The sequence below is a fragment of the Thunnus maccoyii genome, chromosome 13 (assembly GCF_910596095.1).
Source record: "Thunnus maccoyii chromosome 13, fThuMac1.1, whole genome shotgun sequence".
NCBI lineage: Eukaryota > Metazoa > Chordata > Actinopteri > Scombriformes > Scombridae > Thunnus > Thunnus maccoyii.
The window spans coordinates 28,662,742-28,685,087 of NC_056545.1; the positions used below are offsets into that span (position 1 = coordinate 28,662,742).

The following is a 22,346-nucleotide window of genomic DNA, read 5'->3' on the forward strand; positions in this document are numbered from 1 at the left end:
GTGCCACTGACCGGCCAAAAGACGAGGCCAATACAGCAAAGATCCATCTGATGTGAGGTAACTGCATTTTGGACTGAAGCCACTGCTCTTCTCTGTCATCTCACTATCCACATAAAACCATTGCTATTGGTTTTATTTATTTTTTGCTATTTTGTTTTTCTAGTTTTTGATTTCATTGATCTTTTTCTGAGCTCCAAAATAGAACACCTTAAGGACCTGTATCATAATGTAACACTACGAACTGCAATTAATGTCTATCTGCTCTCATATGCAGTCTTAAAAAATTTTTATTTTTATTTTTTAGAAATAAACTATTAATGTTTACCTGTTCACTTGTTTTCGGTGTAGTCCCACTTGTTTCTGGAATTCCCTGGTGTTTCTATCCTGGGACAGATAACTCTATAGTCTCTCAGACTGATGAAATACAATGCATTTGTGTTGACCTGTTAGAAGTAACATTTTGGAATTTAATATTCAAAGTAATTGTAGAAAGGAAGAAAAAAAACACAGTAACAACACAGGAGATAAATACCCACGAACCACAAAGTATAGACCCAAATGTGTCATTTATTATCTGCAAATTGCTGTACAATATCTACAGCACATCATCTCATAGTCGACAACTTAATTACATAATTCCAAAGAACTTACTCTTCACAGATATGGGATTAGTCTGAGGAAGCCAATGTGTGTCACTGCATTTGCTTGGTTTAATTTGAACTCTTCATCAGTTTTTTTTACAGTATCTTAAGTATGAAACCACAAAGCAGTGTTACTTTTTTGAATGGTGAATGTGAACTTTGATCTTCTAACTAGAGTCTGTCATCACAACTAAATTTAACTGATCAGGAAAACGCAACCCTCAGAAAATCCTTCACATGGCACCTTAAATAAGGCAAACGCTTCAGTCTGAACCACTGGGACTCACAGGTGAACACTTCTTAATTTGATGGTGTGTGAACTGTGCACTCCTCTTTCTTTGCAGGAGCATCCTTCTCCTCAGTGTCTTGAGCTTCAGCTGACTCCAGCTCAGAGCCGGCTGTCAGCGCTGACACCCTCTGGGCAAGCCGCTCCAGGACCAAATGAGCAGTGCAGGTGAGGCTATGCTGAAAAGACAGATAGGGAGTAAAATAACATGACGTCGAATGAGATATACAGTATGTGAAACAGATTTGAGGGAGTCAGTTGGATTCATTTGTGTTGAAGAAATATCAGCAGCGAGCATTGCTTCAGAGATGGTACAGCAGATGTCTGGTGGAGTGTGTGATGAGCTGCTTTTGGATGCGTGAGAGTGACAAAGCTGAAAAGTTGTTTGTTCAATAGCAGATTGTGGTAATAATAAATGTGTAGGTTTGTTGGGATTGTTGGCCAATTTCAACTGGGTGAGTGATGGAAAATGGTGCAACAAGAACATTCTAAAAGCATATTATTGATGTATTTAGTCATTTACTAGATTGTTTTAGTTGCTATCTAAGTGGCTTTTGCAAATGGGATGTGATTGTTTTTGTCAGTTACAGGCCAGTGAAGATCAAGAGAAGAGTGGAGATAAGAGATGAGTGGCTTTTAAAATCTGTGCAATTTTGCTGCAATTTCTACTGGTGGCCAGTAGAGGTCAGCAAGTCACTTCTCCAGGGGAAATACTTTAATTTCTCAGTTCAAGGTAGTTCAAGAACAATGGTAGCATCAATACGGATACACTGACCCTGAGAAGCTATTAGCATCATGGATCTCTGTAGCACACTTTTCTGCTACATACCTGTAAGATATGCAGTCCCTTCAGTGTGAGGACAGCCAGCTCCCTCAAACCGTCCCCTGTCAAGTCTAAGTAGATGATGGACAGCAAAGGACTCTTGAAGCTCCGCCTCCACAGCAGCTGAAAGTGGCCATCTCGTCCACTTCCTGTCGCCTGGAATTTGTAACAAAGAAGTTCCTGCATGGCAGAAAGGTAGATAACACTGTTATCGTTGAGATCCGGACCTACAGCATATGCCATTTTACTTTATGGATTCGTCTGGAGATATTACTATATTCTTTTTATTGTTGACAATGTTGAAAAGAGCAAAACAACCAATGAACTGTTGTCCAAAAACTATTAAAACACATCAATGGGCCCTGCAGTTTATTTTGAGCCAGTCTCAGACACAGTACACCATCCTGCTGGTGTTAATATTCACTAGCATCAAATCCGTAGCTAAACATAGTCCCCTACAAAATAAACCCTGATTGGTGAACTGAAATATGTGACATCACTTTTTTCCAACTGAGTGCCACCCACTTTAAATCAGTGAGAAGAGCACAGACAAATATAAAATACAGAATATTTCTTATATAAAGCCAAACTGTTTGAACTTTGGCAGGAAATCAAGTGTTCATGTAGCACCCTAATACTCAAAGTAAGAATATGTTTGAGAAAACAGGATTTTAGGACTTTTAATGGGACTAAACATAAAATACAGGATATCTGAAGCCTTATTCTGTAAAGTACTATTAATGAAGTCCATTAGTAAAGACATGCTGACCTGTCCATATGTTCCCAACAGCACTTCCTTCTGCCCATCAAAATCCAGGTCAATGACCAGAGCGCAGAGCACTGCGTCCCACTGGTCACTCTCTGAGAGGCACATGGAGTGAGACAAACCGCGGTCCTGGACATCTCTGACACACACACAAATATAACACTGTTCTGACCTCAGCTTAGAGACATTTTCTACGAGAGAAACCACACAAAACCAAGTGACTCTTTATAAATCTGTCTGATACTGACCTATAGACAACCGCCATCTCTATGGTGCTGGTTACCAGAAGGTTGTATCCTTCCATTTGCATTCCTGAAAAAAGACCAAGAATCAACCAAACATACTTGATTTTACCAAACTGTTCCACAATAATGGCCAGACATAAGTTATACTGACTACAACAAACTACAACAAACCAATAACATACTTTTCTGTCCGCCGGGCTGGTTGGGCTCAGTTTGGCAGCTCAGAGGAAACAGCAGTACTACAGAGATTGGACTGTCGAACTGGACCCGCCAGCTCTGCAAAACCACTGATAAAAACACACAATGCTTTAAACACACCTAGAGATAGTCCTATATCATTTACATATCATCATCATTTATATATATGTACATCATTTCAAAATAGCACAAATTATATAAAAGATGTATCTTGAAAGATCCCATCAGAAAACAATTCAGGTCCTGTTTTCATGCTCAAATTGACAAAATAAGATCATTTATTTCTCAACTTTGTAATGAAAAATGCATAGTGAACAGAACAAAAAGGCATACAGCACAGATGCAATATTGTATTCTTAATAAATCCCCAGTTGTTGATGAGTTCACAGATGAGGCTTAATGTTGATCTTCATAAACTGAATGTGTTTCAGTGATACACATTAACCCTAACCATACATCTACATTATGTATTGCAATTAGGAATGTCTAAAGATCATGCACAGCCATGGTATACCCACACAGCTGATTTGAATTATTTTGGCTGACGAGACCTCAGTTAATAATGGCTGGATTCCATGTAGCTGCTTCAGCTTCAGGGTTCTGGTATTGTGTTTGCTGGCTCACTGTCACGACTTACTGGGACACTTGAATACAACAGACATCGTTATTGTTATTAATAACACCTGTGTTTTTCCTGCTATGGCAAGTCTAGTGATCAGACACATGCTGCATTCACACAATGTTGGCAGAATGGGAAGAACAGGAAATTATTCCGACTTGGGGATGTTCACACATTATTCCCAAATGGTTACCCCCACTGCTGGCCTTGTAGTCGCACCATTTAAATAGGCTAAATGAGCTATTTTTGCTGTGCTGTATATTCATAGCTGTTCATTAACAAGTAAAAACAACCAAACAAAGTCAAACAAACTGTGTATAGCTCATTTTTAATTAGCTGAATCAATTATGTTGGTGTTACTATTGGATATATATTTAAAAACAGCCACTTTGCTGGAGGTTTGTGGACATTTCTTTAGTTCTTCTCACCAAGTGTGAGATATCGTAGCTGTCTGCCATGATCGCTGGCTCAGAATTACAACTAAGAGCCTGACATGAACATTTTTCTGACTCGGCTGCTTGTAATTTCAGTCTGAGTGATATGACATGAATGCCAGAGCAGCCCTGTAGATGTATACAGGCTGTGATTGACTGACATCTCGCATCTCGCCTGTTAGCTTTGTCGCATCTGTTGGGGTGAGACAAATTACCCCTTTATCATCCTTTTAAGTATATGGAGTCTGGTGACCTTATATAATTCCCAACATAGCTCTGTTCACCTTCAGCCCGAGTAGAGTGTATAGTGGACTTTCAACACCTCATAAACAGTGTATTTTAACATGGAGGTCTGGCCAAACAGGCAGGTGTGTATGTACAGCAGCCCTGGATGAAGGAAGGAGGGTCTTGACTGTATTCTGAGATCTTTTTCTCCGAATCTCACAGAGCTGTTATTATTCTGTTTCTGGTTTGCCTCACCTGGTCCAGTCTGGTTGACCAGAGCCAGTCCAACGAAGCCGTTCTGACAGCCAAACGCAGACAGTCGCCGGCCGCCAGGTATACTCAACACATCCAACCACAACACGCTGCATGGAGGGAGGAGAAACACAACATACATTCATTTAATATGTTGATTGACATATTTGATTACTGACACATGACAGATTATTGCTGACATCATGACAAAGAAACATCTGCTCTTTGGTATAATGAGATTTTTTTTCTTGCTTTAACAACCTTTCACTTTTTGACAAAATATTGTTCGTATTACGTTTTAACAAGAAACATTTCTTGTTATGACAACATATTTAATCTTCTTATGTCAAGAAACTTCACTCATTATTTCACTTTTCTCATTATAACCTGATAAATTGGTGTTTTGTTATGAATTAATGATCTGGTCAATGTCTAAAAAGACATAATATGATTCATCATGTAACGGGAGACGATCATATAAAATACAGAATAACATACAGAAATAGAAGTTACAGAGCTAACAGAGGTAAAGGTGCACAGACTAACTTGCTGGGCAGCTGCTGTAGTTCAGGGAAGAGTCTTTCCACTGGCTGCTCTTCAAACTGGTGGAGGGAGGCGTTCTGTTGGAGACAGGAGAGTCAGGCTGAATGATGCTCTGATGTTTGCATGATGAATCAAAGTGGATGTCTCCTACAGATATGCAAACTCATCACCATCTTGTTTTTATCTCTCTTCCTATGAAAAAACTCTTCCTGTAGCTTTCGTGCTTTTTAGTCCATGAGCCTCCTGTTTGTCAGAACGATGAATCTTGTTGTCGGCTGCTGTTTCTAAGATCAAGAATAAACTTTGAAACGAGGAGTCCTGAAAGCGCTCGGGGAAAAAAATGGAACATTTACTTTTCCAGAACAACTTTACAAACTCCATGCTGATGAAGATCATGTGATATGATTGAAAGCAACAGAACGGCTACTAAATGGACCTTGATGTGAGAATGTTTGATCACAGGATTCTTGTGTTTTTTACTTTTTAAAGTTTGTTTGAAATTCTTTTACACACACAAACAGAAGACAATACAAATGCGCTGCTTGTCAAAAAGTAATAAAACTGATACAAAAGTAGGATTAATAATGAATTTTCAATGTTTGTTTCCATTTCATATCTCCACAGAAATAGATGGGACAAATAGAATAGAATTAATTGTAAAAAAGCAAATTAATTAATAAACCAGAGATAAATGAATTGAATTAAAGGACATAATAACACACACACACACACACACACATAGACACACACACACACTCCACCCTGCACCCTCAGGTTGGTCCAGTGTCTAGTCTGACCTCCTTGTACAGGTGGATCCTCTGGTCGTGACCACTGAGCAGAAACACCGTCTCACTGCCTCCATCGTCACACTGCACTCTAACAGAGAAAGCAAAGGCTGCTGACATTTACCATGTAGATACACTCTGTCATGTAGTCTGTCAGATACTGTCTGTACTGCAGCTGCTGACAGACAACATGACTGCTATAAAACACACTCACATAGAATCTGATCAACAAGTTCAGTGGAGTGACTGCCCACAGTCAACCAGTGTGTTATTGACCAGTTAAATTGAAAATAATGGTTAATAGTAATAACATAGAGGTGAAGGAAAGTCTATCAGTCTGAGCTTGACTTGAGCATTTAGCATATGTTGTTGATTGGTTTACAGTGTATCACAGCTCCACAGCAGCAAACTTACTCTGTATGGTAAAGCTGGAAGGGTGTGAACTGCAACTCCAGATTCAGGCAACTTTCTGTTCGGAGAGACACACTAACATCAGCATGTGAAACATCTGCCAGAGTGAGCACAGCACACATCTGGACACCACGTCTCACTCACGAGCAATAGACTCCAGGTTGAACTCTGAGCCGGGCTCATAGTCACAGTAGATATTCAGGAACGGAGTAGCTTTGTCACCAGAGTCCTGCAGGAGATCAGAAGAAATGCTTCTGTCACTGTAGAAAGTATTTACAGTCATTACAGTAAAGTGACTCCTGAACTTCATATGATCATACCTTTATGAACGTGATGCCCACCACCAGGCCTCTTTTGGGTGGAGACTTGTTGAAGGCATCAATTGATACAATCTCTGCATCAACTAGATAAAGAAGACAGGATCAAATCACATGTTTCAGGGCTATATTACTCTGAATTACGAAAAAATTATTACTAAAAGTAAAACTCTGATTAGCATACTTAATACTTTAAACACTGATTAGGCCAAAACTTGTTGATTTAATAAGATTATTTGAAGCAGAAAACACATTCAAACTCAACAACCTTAAAAAACTGATAATTTCTGATAAAATAACAGTGGATAAAGATAAAAATAAACTTGGTGTAATAGTGTATTATCATTATTATTTACTTAACTGGAGCAGCTACAGTGCTCGTTCTGTATAATCTATATTAGAATCTCTATTCCATGTGAGCTATAAAGTGCAAGTCATGTCTAAAATGTAATTTATGAGGAGGAAATCCAAAAACTGGTGTCTTGTGAGTTGGAGAGCTTGTTATTCATTTTTCATCATGTGGAGTATTTTTATTTTACTGTTTACAGAGCAGGACAGGAGTTTAAGAAAGAAAATGATACTGTTACAGCACATCTGGAAAAAGACCTCCAAACATGCATTAGATTATTTGTGCTTCCTGCAACAGAGGAAGGAGCCCCACTGTGGTGAAAGCAGAGTCACATGACAACAGGCTCTGATGGATGTCTGAGTGATTTTCATGTTGGGTTACAGGTTATATAGATGATATGAGCTGGCTCTCTACAGGATGAACTCCTTACATTTAGATTGTGGAAAATGTCAGGCTCTTGACACTGAATGCAAGAAACCAAAGAAGGCTGTGTGGTTAGTCTTGTTTCGTTTAATTATATTACTTCTACTACTGTAGTACTTCTAGTGTGGTCTACTACAGGTATATAGCCAATACTTTAACTCAAACTCTTTATAACTTGTATTTGATTTTGTTTCCAAAATAATTCATAATAACTATTACTATTATCTTATGTACTTGTGGGTTTTGCTTCTTTTCTTTAAATATTTATAGTTCTTGTGTTTATTTGTACTTATAATTCATATGTATTCCATGTACATGTGCAGTGGTGGAGGAAGTATTCAGAGCAAAAATACTCCATTACAAGTAAAAGTCCAGCATTTAAAATGTCACTTTAGTATAATTATACAAATATTACTGGCAAAATGCACTTAAAGTATCAAAGGTAAAAGTACTGGATGGTGTGTAGTATACAGTACTTACTGATGATGTGTGAAGGTGGAGCTCATTTTAGGTATTTTATATAATCTGATGGTTTAATCTATAAACATGCAACATTTTTATAAGCTCACCATGTTAAGCAGCAAAATAACTAACAGCTGTCAAGTACATAGTATATGTTCAGTATGCCCCTCTGTAGTGTAGCGGTATTACATGAAAATACTAAAGTGAAGTGAAGGTACAGTACTGGAGTAAATACTTTCTATCTCTGTACTTGTGTTGATTTATGTTCTTGCTCCTCCGCTGCACAAGGTTTGAACAGTTAGTAGATATTAGCATATAAAATACATCATTGTACTATGTACTGCACTATGTACTACAGCAACTGATTTATGTCCCATTTTATTCTAAGTAACGAAACAATTATAAATACATCACAATAAAATGAAACTCACTATAATATTTCTAAAAAGACGATGCATATGTGTCTGTATCTCTCCACAGTGGATGTACAGAGAACATTAACTCCAGGTGTTCACTGTATTTTCACTAGATGCTCCTGGTACCTGGTATGTAGGTGAACTGGACCTCCTTGGCCACAGGTCGGATTTTGTGCTGCAGCTCCTGGTATCTGAAGCTAACCACCTTCCCTTTAAGGGTGGCGGCCAGCAGCTCCTGCTCCCCGGCCTGACACAGCCCGTAAATGTTGCTCTGCGACGGGAAGCGGCTGAAGCTGTCCTCCACGAAGGGATACGACTCTCTGAGCATCCTGCAGGACAATACTTAACTCACTAATTTATCAAAAATGTTGAGAACTGAGACAGTCCACGGCTACTATGAACATATGAAATACATATGTTCTATGAACATATGTATTTCATATGTTCATTAGTAAGTTAGCTTCTCTCTTCCAGAACTCCATCCGACGACTGACTCAGTAATAACGATTATTGTATTTTGAAGACATTCATTTCTCATCTGCGATGTATTTTTCTGGCTGATTGTAGCCTCACCAAATTATCCACAGAAGCAAAATATCCGGTTTGAGAGGAGCTGCGTTCAAGTTTATCGGATATATTAAAATCATTGTACACAAACGATCAGGCGAAGTGGAAAATTAAGCTTTTAATGACAAAAAAGGTGTATTCAAATTAAAAATATATCTCTTATTTCTTCCACAAGTTGTTTCCATTTTTATTTTCTTATGTTGTTTAAGTTTTGGATAAACAATAAAAGTGTCATTTGCACGGTGGATATACTCACTGTGTCGCTGAAAAGTAGCTCTGTGCTAATTAATTTTAAACGACATCCATCCATCTTCTTACAGAGTGAATTATTTTAAAGCTCATAACAATGTCAATTCATGACATTAAATGATATTGGAGTCTTCACAGCATAATACGCACCAACCTGAGCCCCTGAAGGCAGCATGTGACTTTTCTGCTTCATGTTGTAAATTATTGACAGCTTTGGCGCATCACGTGCATAATACTGCCATCTACCGGTACAGTCTGTTAAAGCCCAAACCACAACACTTCATATGATATTTTAGTTAACATTATACATCCTACCTTGTCAAAAGTGAGATAACATGAATCTTAAACTACAGGTGAGGTGATTCTGTTAATAATAATCTCCTCTTATATTATGGCCATGCCTATCCCTAATCTTTTATTCTATACTATACACTACTGTATATTTATTTTGCATTCATTACTTCACCTACATAATGTATACATATATATTTATAGCTACATCTACCAAAACCATTACTTCTGCACATATTTTGCACAACCTTTCTATTTTTACAACCCACAACTCAGGTCATGTAACCTAACTATTGCAGTATAATGTTTATAATGTATATAGTTTTAATTCCATTTACTTGACTTTTTTATTTTGTTGTGTTTGTTACTCTTAGTTCTTATCTGTTACTTTGTTTCCTGCACTGCTGTAACATGAAAATTTCACCTCTGGAGATCAGTAAAGTCTTATCTTATCTTATTGTTTCTTATCTTATCTTATCTTATTCTCCCATTTTTATGCATTCTTTACACATTCATGACCCAATCTACCTTTACCCAAATAAAGAACATTATGTGATGAAAATTAATTACACAATAAAAATTTCAGACACAAGCATCAAACATGATAATTCTACAAAGTCATGTATTTAAATGAATAAAAACACATCATTATGCATGTAGGATCCATTAAAAACCCACCATACAATAGCTACGCTCTAAGGAACAGGATTTGAAAAAAATAATGTTTTCATTCTGGCTGACCATTCAGCAACATTTGAAGACTCACAACCCTGTCGGACAAATTCAGAGAGTTAACGAAGTTTGTCCACCAGATGTCAGTGAAAATTCACTCATCAAGTTATTGAATTAACTGACTCTGTAGAGGAAAGCTGTATGTTGCCCTCCTGCAGGTCAGGATATGGAGGTAGAGAGACTAAACAACATCTCAAGTGCAAGGCTGTTGGATTTATACTGATTTAAAGCAAACTTACATGTCTTGTCCTCCAAAAATATATCTATTTTTATTTTTCCTTGTGAACTGGTAATTGTGTGGTGTCCTGAGATGTGTAGCCCAAACCTCTTCAAGAATGCAGCCAATCCTCACTTTTTTAAAGTGGCATAGAAGTAAAAAAATATATTTGACTTGAATATCTCCACATCCGTTAGGCTTGCTCTCACCACGTTTTAAATAAGTAAATGAGCAAAATAGTGTCATAGAATTTTGGGTGAAACTTCCATTCCCAGATAGTCTATTGCCCAGCTTGGGATGAGCGTTATGATGGCTCAGCCTAAACTTGACCTAATACCTGCCTTACCAGCCAGTGCTTTTCCTTCCTCTGCTGCAGTGAGTCTGAAAAACACAGCCCAGGTTGTGTCCTCGCAGGACTCTGACATAACAATTTATTGTGAATTCACTGGAAGAATGAGATTGTGCTGTAACGTACACAATTAACTGCCATGGAGAAACACTTATGAACTGTGTGAAACTGGGGTGTAAACAGGGCACTGATAAACAAAACCAAGTTTTGTTTCCGCCTGATCTGTAGTCACTAAACTTTCTTGGAATTAACTAGTTGAGATACCCAATTAACCTTTAGGATGGTGCTGTCACTCAATAGCCAGACCTAGCTCTCTAAAACAAGACGTTTAAAACAGTGCCTCCTATCAGACTTGTTGAAATAATTAAAATTTTTGTTGGTTTCTACTTTGAACTTTACCAGTACAAAGAAAACAAAACAAAAAAAGGCTGCCAATATATGGTTGCTCTGAGAGCACATTTGCAACAGTATCTTAAATGTGTTGCAGCTTTGTATCACCTGCCTGATAACATACTAACAGACCTCTGAAGAGATTACAACTTACTTTATACCCAGAAAACATAAAACCTGGAAGATCCAGAGGCTGCGAGCTGCATCTATGTAGGATCCACAACAGCAAATAAAAGAGCTGTTTTGATACCACACCTGATACCGTCTTGATATCACACTTTAAGATAAGGTGAGCAAGAAACAGACAAAGCTCAAAAACTATCATCAATTGGTGCTGCTTCTATTTTGTGATCAGTATATGTTAATAAGTTGTTAATACAATTAGAATACAGCATTAGGAAGTTGTGTGGACATTTATTCCCATGGTGGTCAATTCTTAAAATGGTCCAGACCTTGACCAAGCTGTTTAACTGTATATTTCAATTCCAGATTTTCTACATTTGCTTATAACACATAACATACTTATTATGGGATGGTTTTCCTATATTATGGTCATTTGATGTCTGAAATCCTTCCATACATTATACTTTTATTGATGGAACAGATGCATAATTTTAAGAGGTTATTTAGGGACAGAAAAGATTGTTGCATAAGATGTGTAATTCCTGTCTTATGTCATCATCAAAACAAACATCTTCAAATTCAGTTTCAATAAAGGGAAGATTCAGCAACATCCCAACCATACCCTTGAATCCAGGCCTGACCTAACTTCTGTAATACATTACAAAGTCATAGTTCACAATAGAGACAGGTCTGCTAGATAACTGACATCACTGTAGGATGCCAGTTTTGTTTTAAACAGTGGCACAAGTATATATCAGTGCAAGCAGGTGAACAACTTTTGACCTGCTAATATGCCTTCACTTCAGCAGTAGGAACTTTTTTTAAAACCAAGTAACTCAAAAAACCGTGACCATAATCAAGAAAAAACACAACGCTGCAACCTCTCCAGAGATACACGTGATTTTCTCCCTCAGCAGCAGCAGCAGCAGCAGCAGCAGCAGCAGCTTTGTGTCAATATGAACACTACAGGCTCCATAACCCACCCAGCAATCATTCTTTGTTGTCACTGTTCCATAGTGTGTGCTACAATGTCAGGTGTGTGTTGCTGGGGTGAAGCAGACGGAGGTGAGGCCGTGCGAGCTGCTGCTCCATATTGTGACAGTTCAGAGGTGGCAGTGTGCTACACCCCCACTTCTCCTAATACCACCTGCTAATCCATCTGCAGGATTACTGTCCACTGTAATCACTCATCCTCTACACTGACACACCTCACCTCACACTGCAACTCCTGACTCATTACACACACACACACACACACACACACACACACAAAACATGAACATACCTTGCATAATTCAAATTTATTGTGGCTGTAGTTTTATAAGGAATCCACTTTAGTGACATGTTCCCTTTACTGATAATAATAATAATAATAATATTAATATGTGTATTTGTAGAGTGTCTTTCATGTCTTTCATGCAGCCGAAAGTGCATCACAAAAGAGGATTAAAAACAACATTAAGCAGGAAAGAAAAATTAAAATAAACCATGACAAAAAGCAACTGTTTGACAACAATACTATAAAACCTTGAAAACAATAACAATAAAACCGATAAAAAAAATAGCAAAAATATAAACTTAGAGCTGACAAGGTAGTGTTACCTCAAATAAAGTATGAAAAAGATATGTATCAAGAGCAAGTTAGCTGTTCTGAGATCCAGAACGAGGCTCATGAACAGTTTAGTGGCATAAAAACAAAGTAGCTTCACTATATTCCCTGTGGGGAACATTAGAAATATCTCAAATAAAGGCAGTGGATGATCTGAGAGTTCAAGTTGCAACATACAGTGAAAAGCTGTCGCTGATGTATAAAAGCTGCAAGATTATGTAAGACTATATAAACAGATACAAGGACTTTAAAATCAATTCTAAAGTGTACAAGTAGCCAATACAGTGTCACGGGCAGTGAGGTAAAGTGACCGGGAAAAAAGAGAGTTGCAGTAGTCTAAGCAACTTGTAATTGAAGCATGTATCAGCATTTCAGAATTATTGAAAAGATGAAAAACATTGAAAAAAAATGTTTTTGTGAACTTTTTAAAATGAGAAACAACATTTAAAATCAAAAATCATATATATAATTTACGTCTTTCTGTAATCTGCTTGGACAGGCAGCAAAACACTGACTGAAGCTTCTTTCTTTTTGCTTTCTACAAGTAGAATCTTGGGTTTCTGCTCATTCACTTTTAAAAACTTTTTACACATCTAAATTTTGATGACAGCTAATAACAGCATTCAAAGAACTAGGATTGTCTGGTGAAACAGAGATATACAGTTGTGTATCATCTGCATAGCAGTGGTATTGGACATCATGATGGCTTATAATGTTGCCAACTGGGAGCTTGACAAGTGAAAAATCACACATATTTTCATGTAAGACAATATTAACAGGCCAGTTTACATGTTTTTAACATGCATCTCTATGTTAGCCTTATCATAATAACTAACAAAACTTTTTTTTTCTATCTTGTGATTTCCCAGCATGATCACTGAAATCACATAATACTAAAGAAAATCTGAATTAATTCTTCACTTAAAGTGATACACTGTACAGACACTGTTATGTTACAAGTTATACTACAATAACAACACAATAAAGTATCATCAGAGGGTAAAATAGTGTATTTTCCAAATACATAATTAATATACATCTCAAATACTTGTTTAACAATATAAAAGAAATAGTATAGACACATTCTTTAAACCTGATTTTTGGTTAGGTTGAAGATGTTATACATGATCTTCAAGGAGAAAGAGGCTTTATTGTTCTGTTTTCTAGTGACAATTTTGTATATTTTATATTGTACAAGGCGTACATTATAAAATATACAAAATATAGAATGGAGTAATAAAATTATAAAGCATTTTACCTCCAAGTAAGGAAGACTAGTTTTAAAATTAGTGAAACACCAGATTGTTGCTCACCAGGTCATACTGAGAACATTTTAAGTTCCCAGACTGTTGTCCTCCTTATTCCCCAACTTTACATCTTGTTCCTTTGTACCTACACGAATGTACATACTGTTCTGGTGCACCGTTACTACAAAAAGTGACACTATAAATTGGGAATAATTTGGCTCTATTTGGCAGGTTGTGATCTAAAGCCAAGTCAAGTCAAGTCAATTTTATTTATATAGCACCAAATCACAACAGAAGTTATCTCAAGGCACTTATCACATAGAGCAGGTCTAGACCATACTCTTTATTTTGCAGAGACCCAACATTCCCCCATGAGCAAGCACTTTGCAAAAGCGGCAAGGAAAAACTCCCCTTTAAGGGGAAGAAACCTTGAGCAGAACCAGGCTTTAGCTGGCCAGCCATCTACCTTGAGGGGGGAGAGAGACACAAAGAAGCACACCAACAACAATAACAACAATAATAATATAAATATGACTAATAATAATAATACCAGGCATGGGCATCATGCAGGACCATGGCAGCAGGCGGTCTGCAACCAAGATCCACGGAAGCTCACAATGCATAACCAGGTGGTCCATGACCACAATCCATAGAAACCTGTGAGACAAGAAAGCACAAAAACTCTGGGGAAGAAGCCAAGTTAGTAACATGCATTAATGGTGCATGAATGTGTACAGATGGAGAGGAGGAGGAGAAGAGAGGAGCTTAGTGTATCATAGAAAGTCCCCCGGCAGTCTAGGCCTATAGCAACATAACTAGGGGCTGGTCCAAGGCAAGCCTGGCTGGCCCTAACTATAAGCTTTATCAAAAAGGAAAGTTTTAAGCCTACTCTTAAATGTAGAGAGGGTGTTTGCCCCCCGGACAGAAACTGGAAGGTGGTTCTACAGGAGAGGAGCCTGATAGCTGAAGGCTCTGCCTCCCATTCTACTTTTGGAGACTGTAGGAACCACAAGTAAGCCTGCATTCTGGGAGCTCAGTGTTCTAGTGGGGTAATAGGGTACTATGAGCTCTTTAAGATATAATGATGTCTGACCATTAAGGGCTTTGTAGGTGAGGGGAAGGATTCTAAATTCTACTCTGGATTTTTGTCAGTACACATGCAGCAGCATTCTGGACCAGCTGGAGAGTTTTTAGAGATTTTTTATGGCAGCCTGATGATAAGAAATTGCAATAATCCAGCCTAGAATTCACAAATGCAACAAAAGCAATCTTTATTTTGGTTTTCACGTATAATGTTGTTAATTGATATAGTTAATTGATATAGCATGACAGCAGAAGAAAGTTCAATCAATTACTGAACATGATTTACAGTGTAATTTTATTGTATGAATCAGCTACCAATAAAATACGTACTTTATTTATGAAAATGTAGGTATAGTGGAGGAAAACAAGACTATAACTATTAACATGTTATGTCCTCTATGGATATGTTGCTTTACTCCATAAATGATTGACAGGTCTCTTATTCCAAGATTTGTTCCCCTTTTCTGTGATCCCAAACTACATTTTCTGTACCCAATCATTGGTGAGTATCCATGTTGTTATTTTGGGAACGTAATCCATACATACAGTATTTTTATTTTATATGTTCCTTCATTGGAGTTTCAAGAGATTTTAAGCTGTGTAATACATTATATCATAATCACTTTATATGTTCTGCAGAGTATCAGTTCTTCCCCCAAACTTCAGGTTTTTTTCCTTGTACTGAAACCGCAGGAACAATTACAGCAAACCCTCTCAATGGCCATGTGAGTAATATTAGATATAGATATATAATAGATAGACATGAACCATCATTCACAGGTGTTCAGCTGCACCTTCCTCCCTCAGAGGGTCAGATTCATTGACACAGGACATGTTAAATCTGCAGGTCATATTGGGCTTTATGGTGACTCAGCAGGCTGAAGGTGCAGACAAACTCACCACGTCATGGGTCTGAATCTCAGTGTAGACCTGTGTCATAGCTATTAGCTGTCTGTCTCCCTTGTGGGCTGCCTCAGAAACCAGAGAAGGGCATTACAGTGATATTGAAAGCATAGAATTACAAAACATTGAATGTGGTGCTTGGTGTGTTTGAGTGTGTGTCTATCCAGTCTGTCAGTGTGGAGTCCTAACTGGACTGGAAGTGGGGGCTGGTGGGGTTGGTGGCAGTCTGTGCTGAGCTGCTGGTGGCACCTGGTTTGCACAGAGGAGATTATTGCAGTGTGTGTGTGTGTGTGTGTGTGTGTGTGTGTGTGTGTGTGTGTGTGTGTGTGTGTGTGTGTGTGTGTGTGTGCGTGTGTGTGCATGTGTTTGCAGGGTGAGTGATTGGGGCTGACAGCAGCCTCTGTATTGCTGGCTGGCCTGCAGATTTAGCCGACCTGTTTTAGACACTCTAATCTGGATTAACTGCAGCAGTGTGTCAGTGGGGACGAGAACCGGAGCCTCCCCCACCCTCTGCCCCTTCACCTGCTTCTCCTCCATCCCTCCATCCCTCTCACTACCCCTCTCCTCCCTCTTTGTGCCTCCTCCCCTCTTTCCACCTCCTCCCCCTCCTTCCACCTGTTCTCTTTCTTATTTCCTGTGTTTCTGAGGTTTCAAGCATCAGCCGGCCTACAGTACGTTGAGCACAAACTGCTCTGTTCAGTCTTAAAATAAAAAACCTTGCTTGCATCATTCTGAATGTGTCTATATGAGTCCAGCTTTAGGGGGGAAGGACAGTAGGGCAGGGATTAAACCAGCTCAGTCCTCTTCCCTACTTCCCTATTTGCTGCTGCAGCTGCGGGACGAGCTGTTCCACTATTGGATGAAGATTGCATCGCCATCATCAACATCAACTGGACAGTGTTTGTTTGTTTATGAGCTTTTTTCCCTCAGATAAAAATAAGACACAAAGAAGATGGTACTTGATTTTTAAAAATCCCACCTCAAAATTCACATTTTGACCAATGATTACAGTGTCTCATCTGAATAATACTGAAATAATTGTCCTAATAACATGAAAGTACATAAAAATAAGTACTAAAGTAAGTACTAAAAAAACAATAGCCAAAAATTTTACAAAATGTATTTAGCATTGATCAAAAGCAGTCACAATTAAAATAGCAATGGCAAAAGTTTTGTTAAAGGCTGTCAAACCATAATGTAAAGCTATAATGTGCACAGCAATGTATGCACAGAGTTACAATACATGCACACATCTCAAACTCATTCCTGAGCAATCTTTTCCTAACACGGTAAGTCCAGGAAAATAAAAGTAGGACTGTGTTTTTTCATCCTCCATTTCTCTGTAAAACTGAGTCCAGTCAGAGGTTTCCATTCTGCGCAGCAGCTGTCTCCCTGCTCTGAATCCTCCGTCCATGCTGTCTCTCCTTCCACCTTATAGATCCTGCCTGTCGCCACATTCTCTTTTCTTGTCTTTGTTTTTGCTCAGTCTACACACCGACCCGTCCATTTCCCGCCTTGTGTGGCAATAGTTCCCTCCAGCCTCCTTTCTGCTCCACCACTGAATGGATTGCTCTGTCTTTCCTCCCTTTATCTGGAGATAAGATACTTACTTTTCAGATAAAGCATATTATGATAAATCAAATGAGCTTTGTCGGTTTTGTGCATCTGGGTGTTTGCGTGTGTGCATGTGTGTGTTTGTGTGTGAATGCAACATGTGTGTATGCAGCTGTTTTGGAGATAAATGTCATCTGACTATTATGTGTGGATGTATGAACATTAGATGTGCAGCAGGTCAATTGATCAGGAATGGGGAAAAGGGCAGAAGGCTCAAAGAGTTGGAATCAGGACAAAATGAGAACTAAAAGGACATTTCCATAAACATTACAGTTTCTGTAATTGGAATTCTTATGGTTCTTTTTATTTTCTGCACTCAAATATTTAAACAACACTTATTCATACAAATTCAAAACATTATGTAATCTGGATAGTATACAATATTTGATAAACATTATTTTTAATGTTTCTCTTTATGCTGGTATTGAATCTAAATTATTAAGGCTTCTTCATATCAGAGACGAAAATTCAAAGAAATAATTTACAACTTGACTAAGAATAAACTTTGAGTAAGTACAGTTTGTCTAATTATGTAGCCTGTTGCTGTGTGTGTGTGTGTGTGAGTGTGTGTGTGTGTGTGTGTGTGTGTGTGTGTGTGTGTGTGTGTGTGTGTGTGTGTGTGCGCGCGCGCGCGCGTGTGTGCGTGCGTGTGTGTGGTGGGAGGGGTTTGCTGGAGCCACTTGCTCCCTCTAATTAGCAGCGTGTGCCGGTAAAGAAACTCAGTGGAGCGACCTCACCAAGGCGCAAAGGCATCTAGTAGCCACTTCACCTGTGTGATGACTTAACTGTGTGAACTCCGACTTTGGAGAAGCACTTCGGATGATCGGTGCGCTGCAGTGTTCTCTGCTGCTAAGCTGACAGACAGTAAAAGCTAAAACTGCAGGTAAAAAAAAAAGTCACTTTGACTTGTTTCTGGTGATCTCCGACGCGTCCCGCTTCTCTGCGCAGCGGGTTGGATTCGACGCACCGACTTGTTGCCTCAGCTGAGCTCTGAGGGGTCCTCGGCTGTTGTGTTGCGTGTTCGACAGACAAGTCAGCGACAGGACTTAAAAGCCTGCTGTAAGGATGATGTCCTACATAAAGCAACCCCATTACACCATGAACGGGTTAAATTTGCCTGGCCCCGGAATGGATGTGCTACACACGACCGTCGCTTATCCTTGTAAGTATAAACTGTGATATTTTTATTTTTAACTTTTTTATACTTTTACGCATTTGTCTCCTGCTGTTCTAGTCATTTAGAGTGTAAATTCCACCTAAACGATGCGTAAAAATAACGCTGAAACCAAACGATAATAAATTAAAGAAAGGTTAAATAATTTGTTTCACAAGAGCTCGTGAATTGTTGAAAACTGTTGGATAAAAATGATGAGATGATAAAATGTATTATATAAGATTACTACACTGATTTGAGCAACATAAAAACAGGATAAAAACAGGTTTCAGGATAACTTTCGGTATGAGGGATGCTGCGATGAAAAGTTCATCTTTTAATTTCTATATCACTCTGCTGTCGTGGATATATTGTATCAGCACAGATACTTTTGTTAATAAGCAGATACATTCAAGCTATTTGAAATGGAAACACAGATAATCTGTGCTCACTCCTGAGTTCAGTGTTAGTCGGGAATCGAATAAGATTTTACATGGATTTTTAAAAAAATGTTTCTCACTTTTTCCTTCAAGCATTCTCAAATTTTCACAAGTAAATATAGACAGACTGAGGGTCTGCAGAGGTTGAGACACTAAATGGCAAATTCCTGCGACTACATCTAATGATTCCTCACTATACTCGTTCTGAATGGGCTGTTTGCCATGGAGGGCAGATAGATATGACTTTGACTTTACAAACTAAATTATACGAATAAGTGTTTTCTCCTTCTCTGAGAAAACTGGAACCATTGATTGATATATATGCTTATATGTATATATGCTTTAATATAAAAAACAAATAATACTGTCTCCTCATTGGTCACATGCAGCAGTCTATAAAAAAGTCAGTATCATGACCAGTATCACAATCCTGTGCTGAGAGGTTCCCATCAACATTTGTAGTTCTTGTCATCCTCACACAGATCTGCTACAGTCAGAGGACTAGAAAGGCATTATATAAATGCCGTCCATTTACATAGCTGTAACACAACAAACCATGATGATGTCATGTTCCCTTTAAAATAAGATGTACACCCTTCTCATTCACTGTGACTTGTACAAATAATTCATGACCTCTGTATATTGCTGCAAGTATAATAATCCCCTCACTGTGTCTGTGTGGTTTGCAGCCACTCCCCGGAAGCAGCGTAGAGAGCGCACCACCTTCACCCGGACACAGCTGGACATCCTGGAGGCACTCTTCTCCAAGACCCGCTACCCAGACATCTTCATGAGGGAGGAGGTGGCCCTCAAGATCAACCTGCCTGAGTCACGTGTGCAGGTAATGGAGATGTAGGCTGCAGCCAAGACAGAGGACAGTCTGTTCAGTGTTAGTGGGTTACTTAGAGTCAGACTAGATACTGACACTTAAAGTTTAGCATCTTAAACACTTTAAAGGCAACTAACCTCTTCAACACCATATATCCTATCTCCTATGTATTTATTTATTACATATTTATAATAATTTTGTCACACTTCTCGCCTATTTACAACACAAGACACATATTTCCATGTCTGCTGGCTGTTTTCAGTGCTAAACATTGAACTGTTTAATTTGTGTCTTCAGGTTTGGTTTAAAAACCGCCGTGCCAAGTGCCGTCAGCAGCAGCAGCAGAGCAGTGGCCAGTCCAAGCCCCGCCCTCCCAAGAAGAAGGCCTCTCCAGCACAGGAACCCAGCGCCCCTGATCCTGTTCCAAACCCATCTGGCTCTTACAGCCCCTCCTCTGCCCAGTCAGGCCCCAGTCTGGCCCCAAGCTCCAGCACTGGAAACACTGCCGTGTCCATCTGGAGCCCGGCCATCTCGCCTCTCCCTGACCCCCTGGCCTCCTCAGCCCCCTGCATGCAGCGGCCCTCACCTTACCCTATGAGCTATGGCCAGCCGTCAGCCTACACCCAAGGCTACGCCAGCACCACCTCCTACTTCACTGGCCTGGACTGCAGCGCCTACCTGTCCCCCATGCACTCGCAGCTGTCGGGCACCGGGGGCGCTCTCAGCCCCATCACTGTGCCCTCAATGGGGGGCTCCCTAAGCCAGTCCCCGGCCTCACTGTCTTCACAGGGCTACAGCACTGCCTCCTCCCTGGGCTTCACTTCGGTTGACTGCCTGGACTACAAGGACCAGCAGGCCTGGAAACTGGGCTTCACCACAATGGACTGCCTGGACCACAAGGACCAAAACTCCTGGAAGTTCCAGGTCCTCTAAAAAGTGTTCATGTGCGTTGATGAGTCCCATGTGAGATAGTATGAAGCAGATTTTGTTTTTATTTTATCAAGGCCACCTCTGTAGAAATGCATTTCATTTGAATGACTTTGGAGATGAGGGGACCCATAACTGTTATTGATGCTGCCTGACTGCAAATCATATCTGTTGTCTTCTTCATGCTACGTTAAATAAGAGAACAAAAGCCTTTAAAAAGTCTGTAGGGAAAGACTGGAGTCCTTCGTATGGAGACACACTGAGCCATCTCTCCTTTGAACATGACTGTCTGACTATATACTAGCTCATTTTATTTCCATGTTGCGTTGTCATAGAGTGAAAGGAGAGCTGCTTTGACAGGAAGGAGCTCAGAAGTCCTTTAGATCACTTCCTCCTTCAGGGTTGAATTATTTTTCGAGTTATTTATTCTTATTTTAAATATGTACTTTGGTTGCATCTAGATACTTTTGAGCATTTGTGTTCCGTATTATTCAGTGTTAGCCTTTAGTGTTATCATCCCGATCTGTTTTGATGGAAAACTTAGATCTTCTGTTTTAGTTGTGTGACATATTAAAGTGATCTATTCTTTACATGTTTGTGCACTGATAATCATTGGGATTCTGTGCTTTGAAATGAATTATAGTTTGTGTTTCAGTTCACGTTTACAGCTTATTAGGGAGTTGATTCTGATTCAGTTTCAGTATAAACTGATCCACAGTTGGAGGTCAGTATGAACACAGTGTGGATGTAGAGTGGCCATGTTCTGGTCAGGTCTGGACCCGTCATGTTTGTCATATGGCCTGCATGGCTCTCACTGGTCCATCTTGGTTATTTTAGCTTATCTGATTCTGGGAGTGTCCCAATCCTCTTAGCCTCCCTTCAGCAATGCCCTAAGTGAATTAGTTAGGATTATTGCCCTATCCCCCTCTGTCTCACTCTGTGTCTCACCCATCTTGGCCTCTTCCCCCGCTTCCTTTCCTGGCTCTCTCCTTGCTTTTTTCCCTCCATCTTTTTCTATCTTTGTCTGTCTATCCTCAATCTGTCTCTCCAACTCTGCAGTATCTCTTTTGCTCTACCTCTACCTGTCTTCTCTCTTCAGGTTGCTGCCTTCTGCCTCAGTTTACTTGTGTCCTGGTTGACCTGTGCATCCCCCAAAAAACAATACACACTCCAAAACATCTCAACAATGTCTTTGTTTTTTACTATAGCTGCTTTCATTAATTCTCACATATCTCTCTGCCATCTCAGTGGTTCCCCTTCTTTCAACCCCTCCTGGACCCCACCGCCACCACTCCCCCCAACTCCTCTGACAATTTGGTAATCCCAACATGACCTGATTACTGCCACGCAAACTTAACTGATATTAAATATGTGAAAATATTTTACACAAGTGTGTGCAGTTTGTATTGAAGGAAGAAGGACAGTCAG

General features: G+C 39.3%; 2 protein-coding genes across 2 annotated transcripts; one reads left to right on the forward strand and one right to left on the reverse strand.

The window, feature by feature from the left end:
* Positions 1-547: 547 nt before the first annotated feature.
* Positions 548-8,864, reverse strand: kptn (kaptin (actin binding protein)). The gene is made up of 12 exons (XM_042430143.1): positions 8,322-8,864; positions 6,549-6,631; positions 6,373-6,457; positions 6,232-6,286; positions 5,830-5,908; positions 5,036-5,109; positions 4,493-4,599; positions 2,944-3,048; positions 2,765-2,828; positions 2,520-2,655; positions 1,757-1,930; positions 548-1,106 (listed from the first exon to the last, which is right to left on the reverse strand). The coding sequence occupies exons 1-12, from the start codon at positions 8,521-8,523 to the stop codon at positions 942-944; spliced, it is 1,329 nt and encodes a 442-aa protein (XP_042286077.1). The 5' UTR covers positions 8,524-8,864; the 3' UTR covers positions 548-941.
* Positions 8,865-18,257: 9,393 nt separating this feature from the next.
* Positions 18,258-21,508, forward strand: crx (cone-rod homeobox). Its single transcript, XM_042431407.1, has 3 exons — positions 18,258-18,731; positions 19,852-20,003; positions 20,289-21,508. The coding sequence occupies exons 1-3, from the start codon at positions 18,635-18,637 to the stop codon at positions 20,922-20,924; spliced, it is 885 nt and encodes a 294-aa protein (XP_042287341.1). The 5' UTR covers positions 18,258-18,634; the 3' UTR covers positions 20,925-21,508.
* Positions 21,509-22,346: the final 838 nt, after the last annotated feature.

Bases quoted from the DNA above. Each gene is read 5' to 3' on its own strand.
- kptn (XM_042430143.1), bottom strand. From the start codon at position 8,523: ATGCTCAGAGAGTCGTATCCCTTCGTGGAGGACAGCTTCAGCCGCTTC. The intron at 6,458-6,548 runs GTATGATCATAT...GATCTCCTGCAG, and splicing joins TGGGCATCACGTTCATAAAG to GACTCTGGTGACAAAGCTAC. The intron at 2,829-2,943 runs GTATGTTATTGG...GTCTTTTTTCAG, and splicing joins CCAGCCCGGCGGACAGAAAA to GAATGCAAATGGAAGGATAC.
- crx (XM_042431407.1), top strand. From the start codon at position 18,635: ATGATGTCCTACATAAAGCAACCCCATTACACCATGAACGGGTTAAAT. The intron at 18,732-19,851 runs GTAAGTATAAAC...TGTGGTTTGCAG, and splicing joins CACGACCGTCGCTTATCCTT to CCACTCCCCGGAAGCAGCGT. The intron at 20,004-20,288 runs GTAATGGAGATG...TTGTGTCTTCAG, and splicing joins TGCCTGAGTCACGTGTGCAG to GTTTGGTTTAAAAACCGCCG.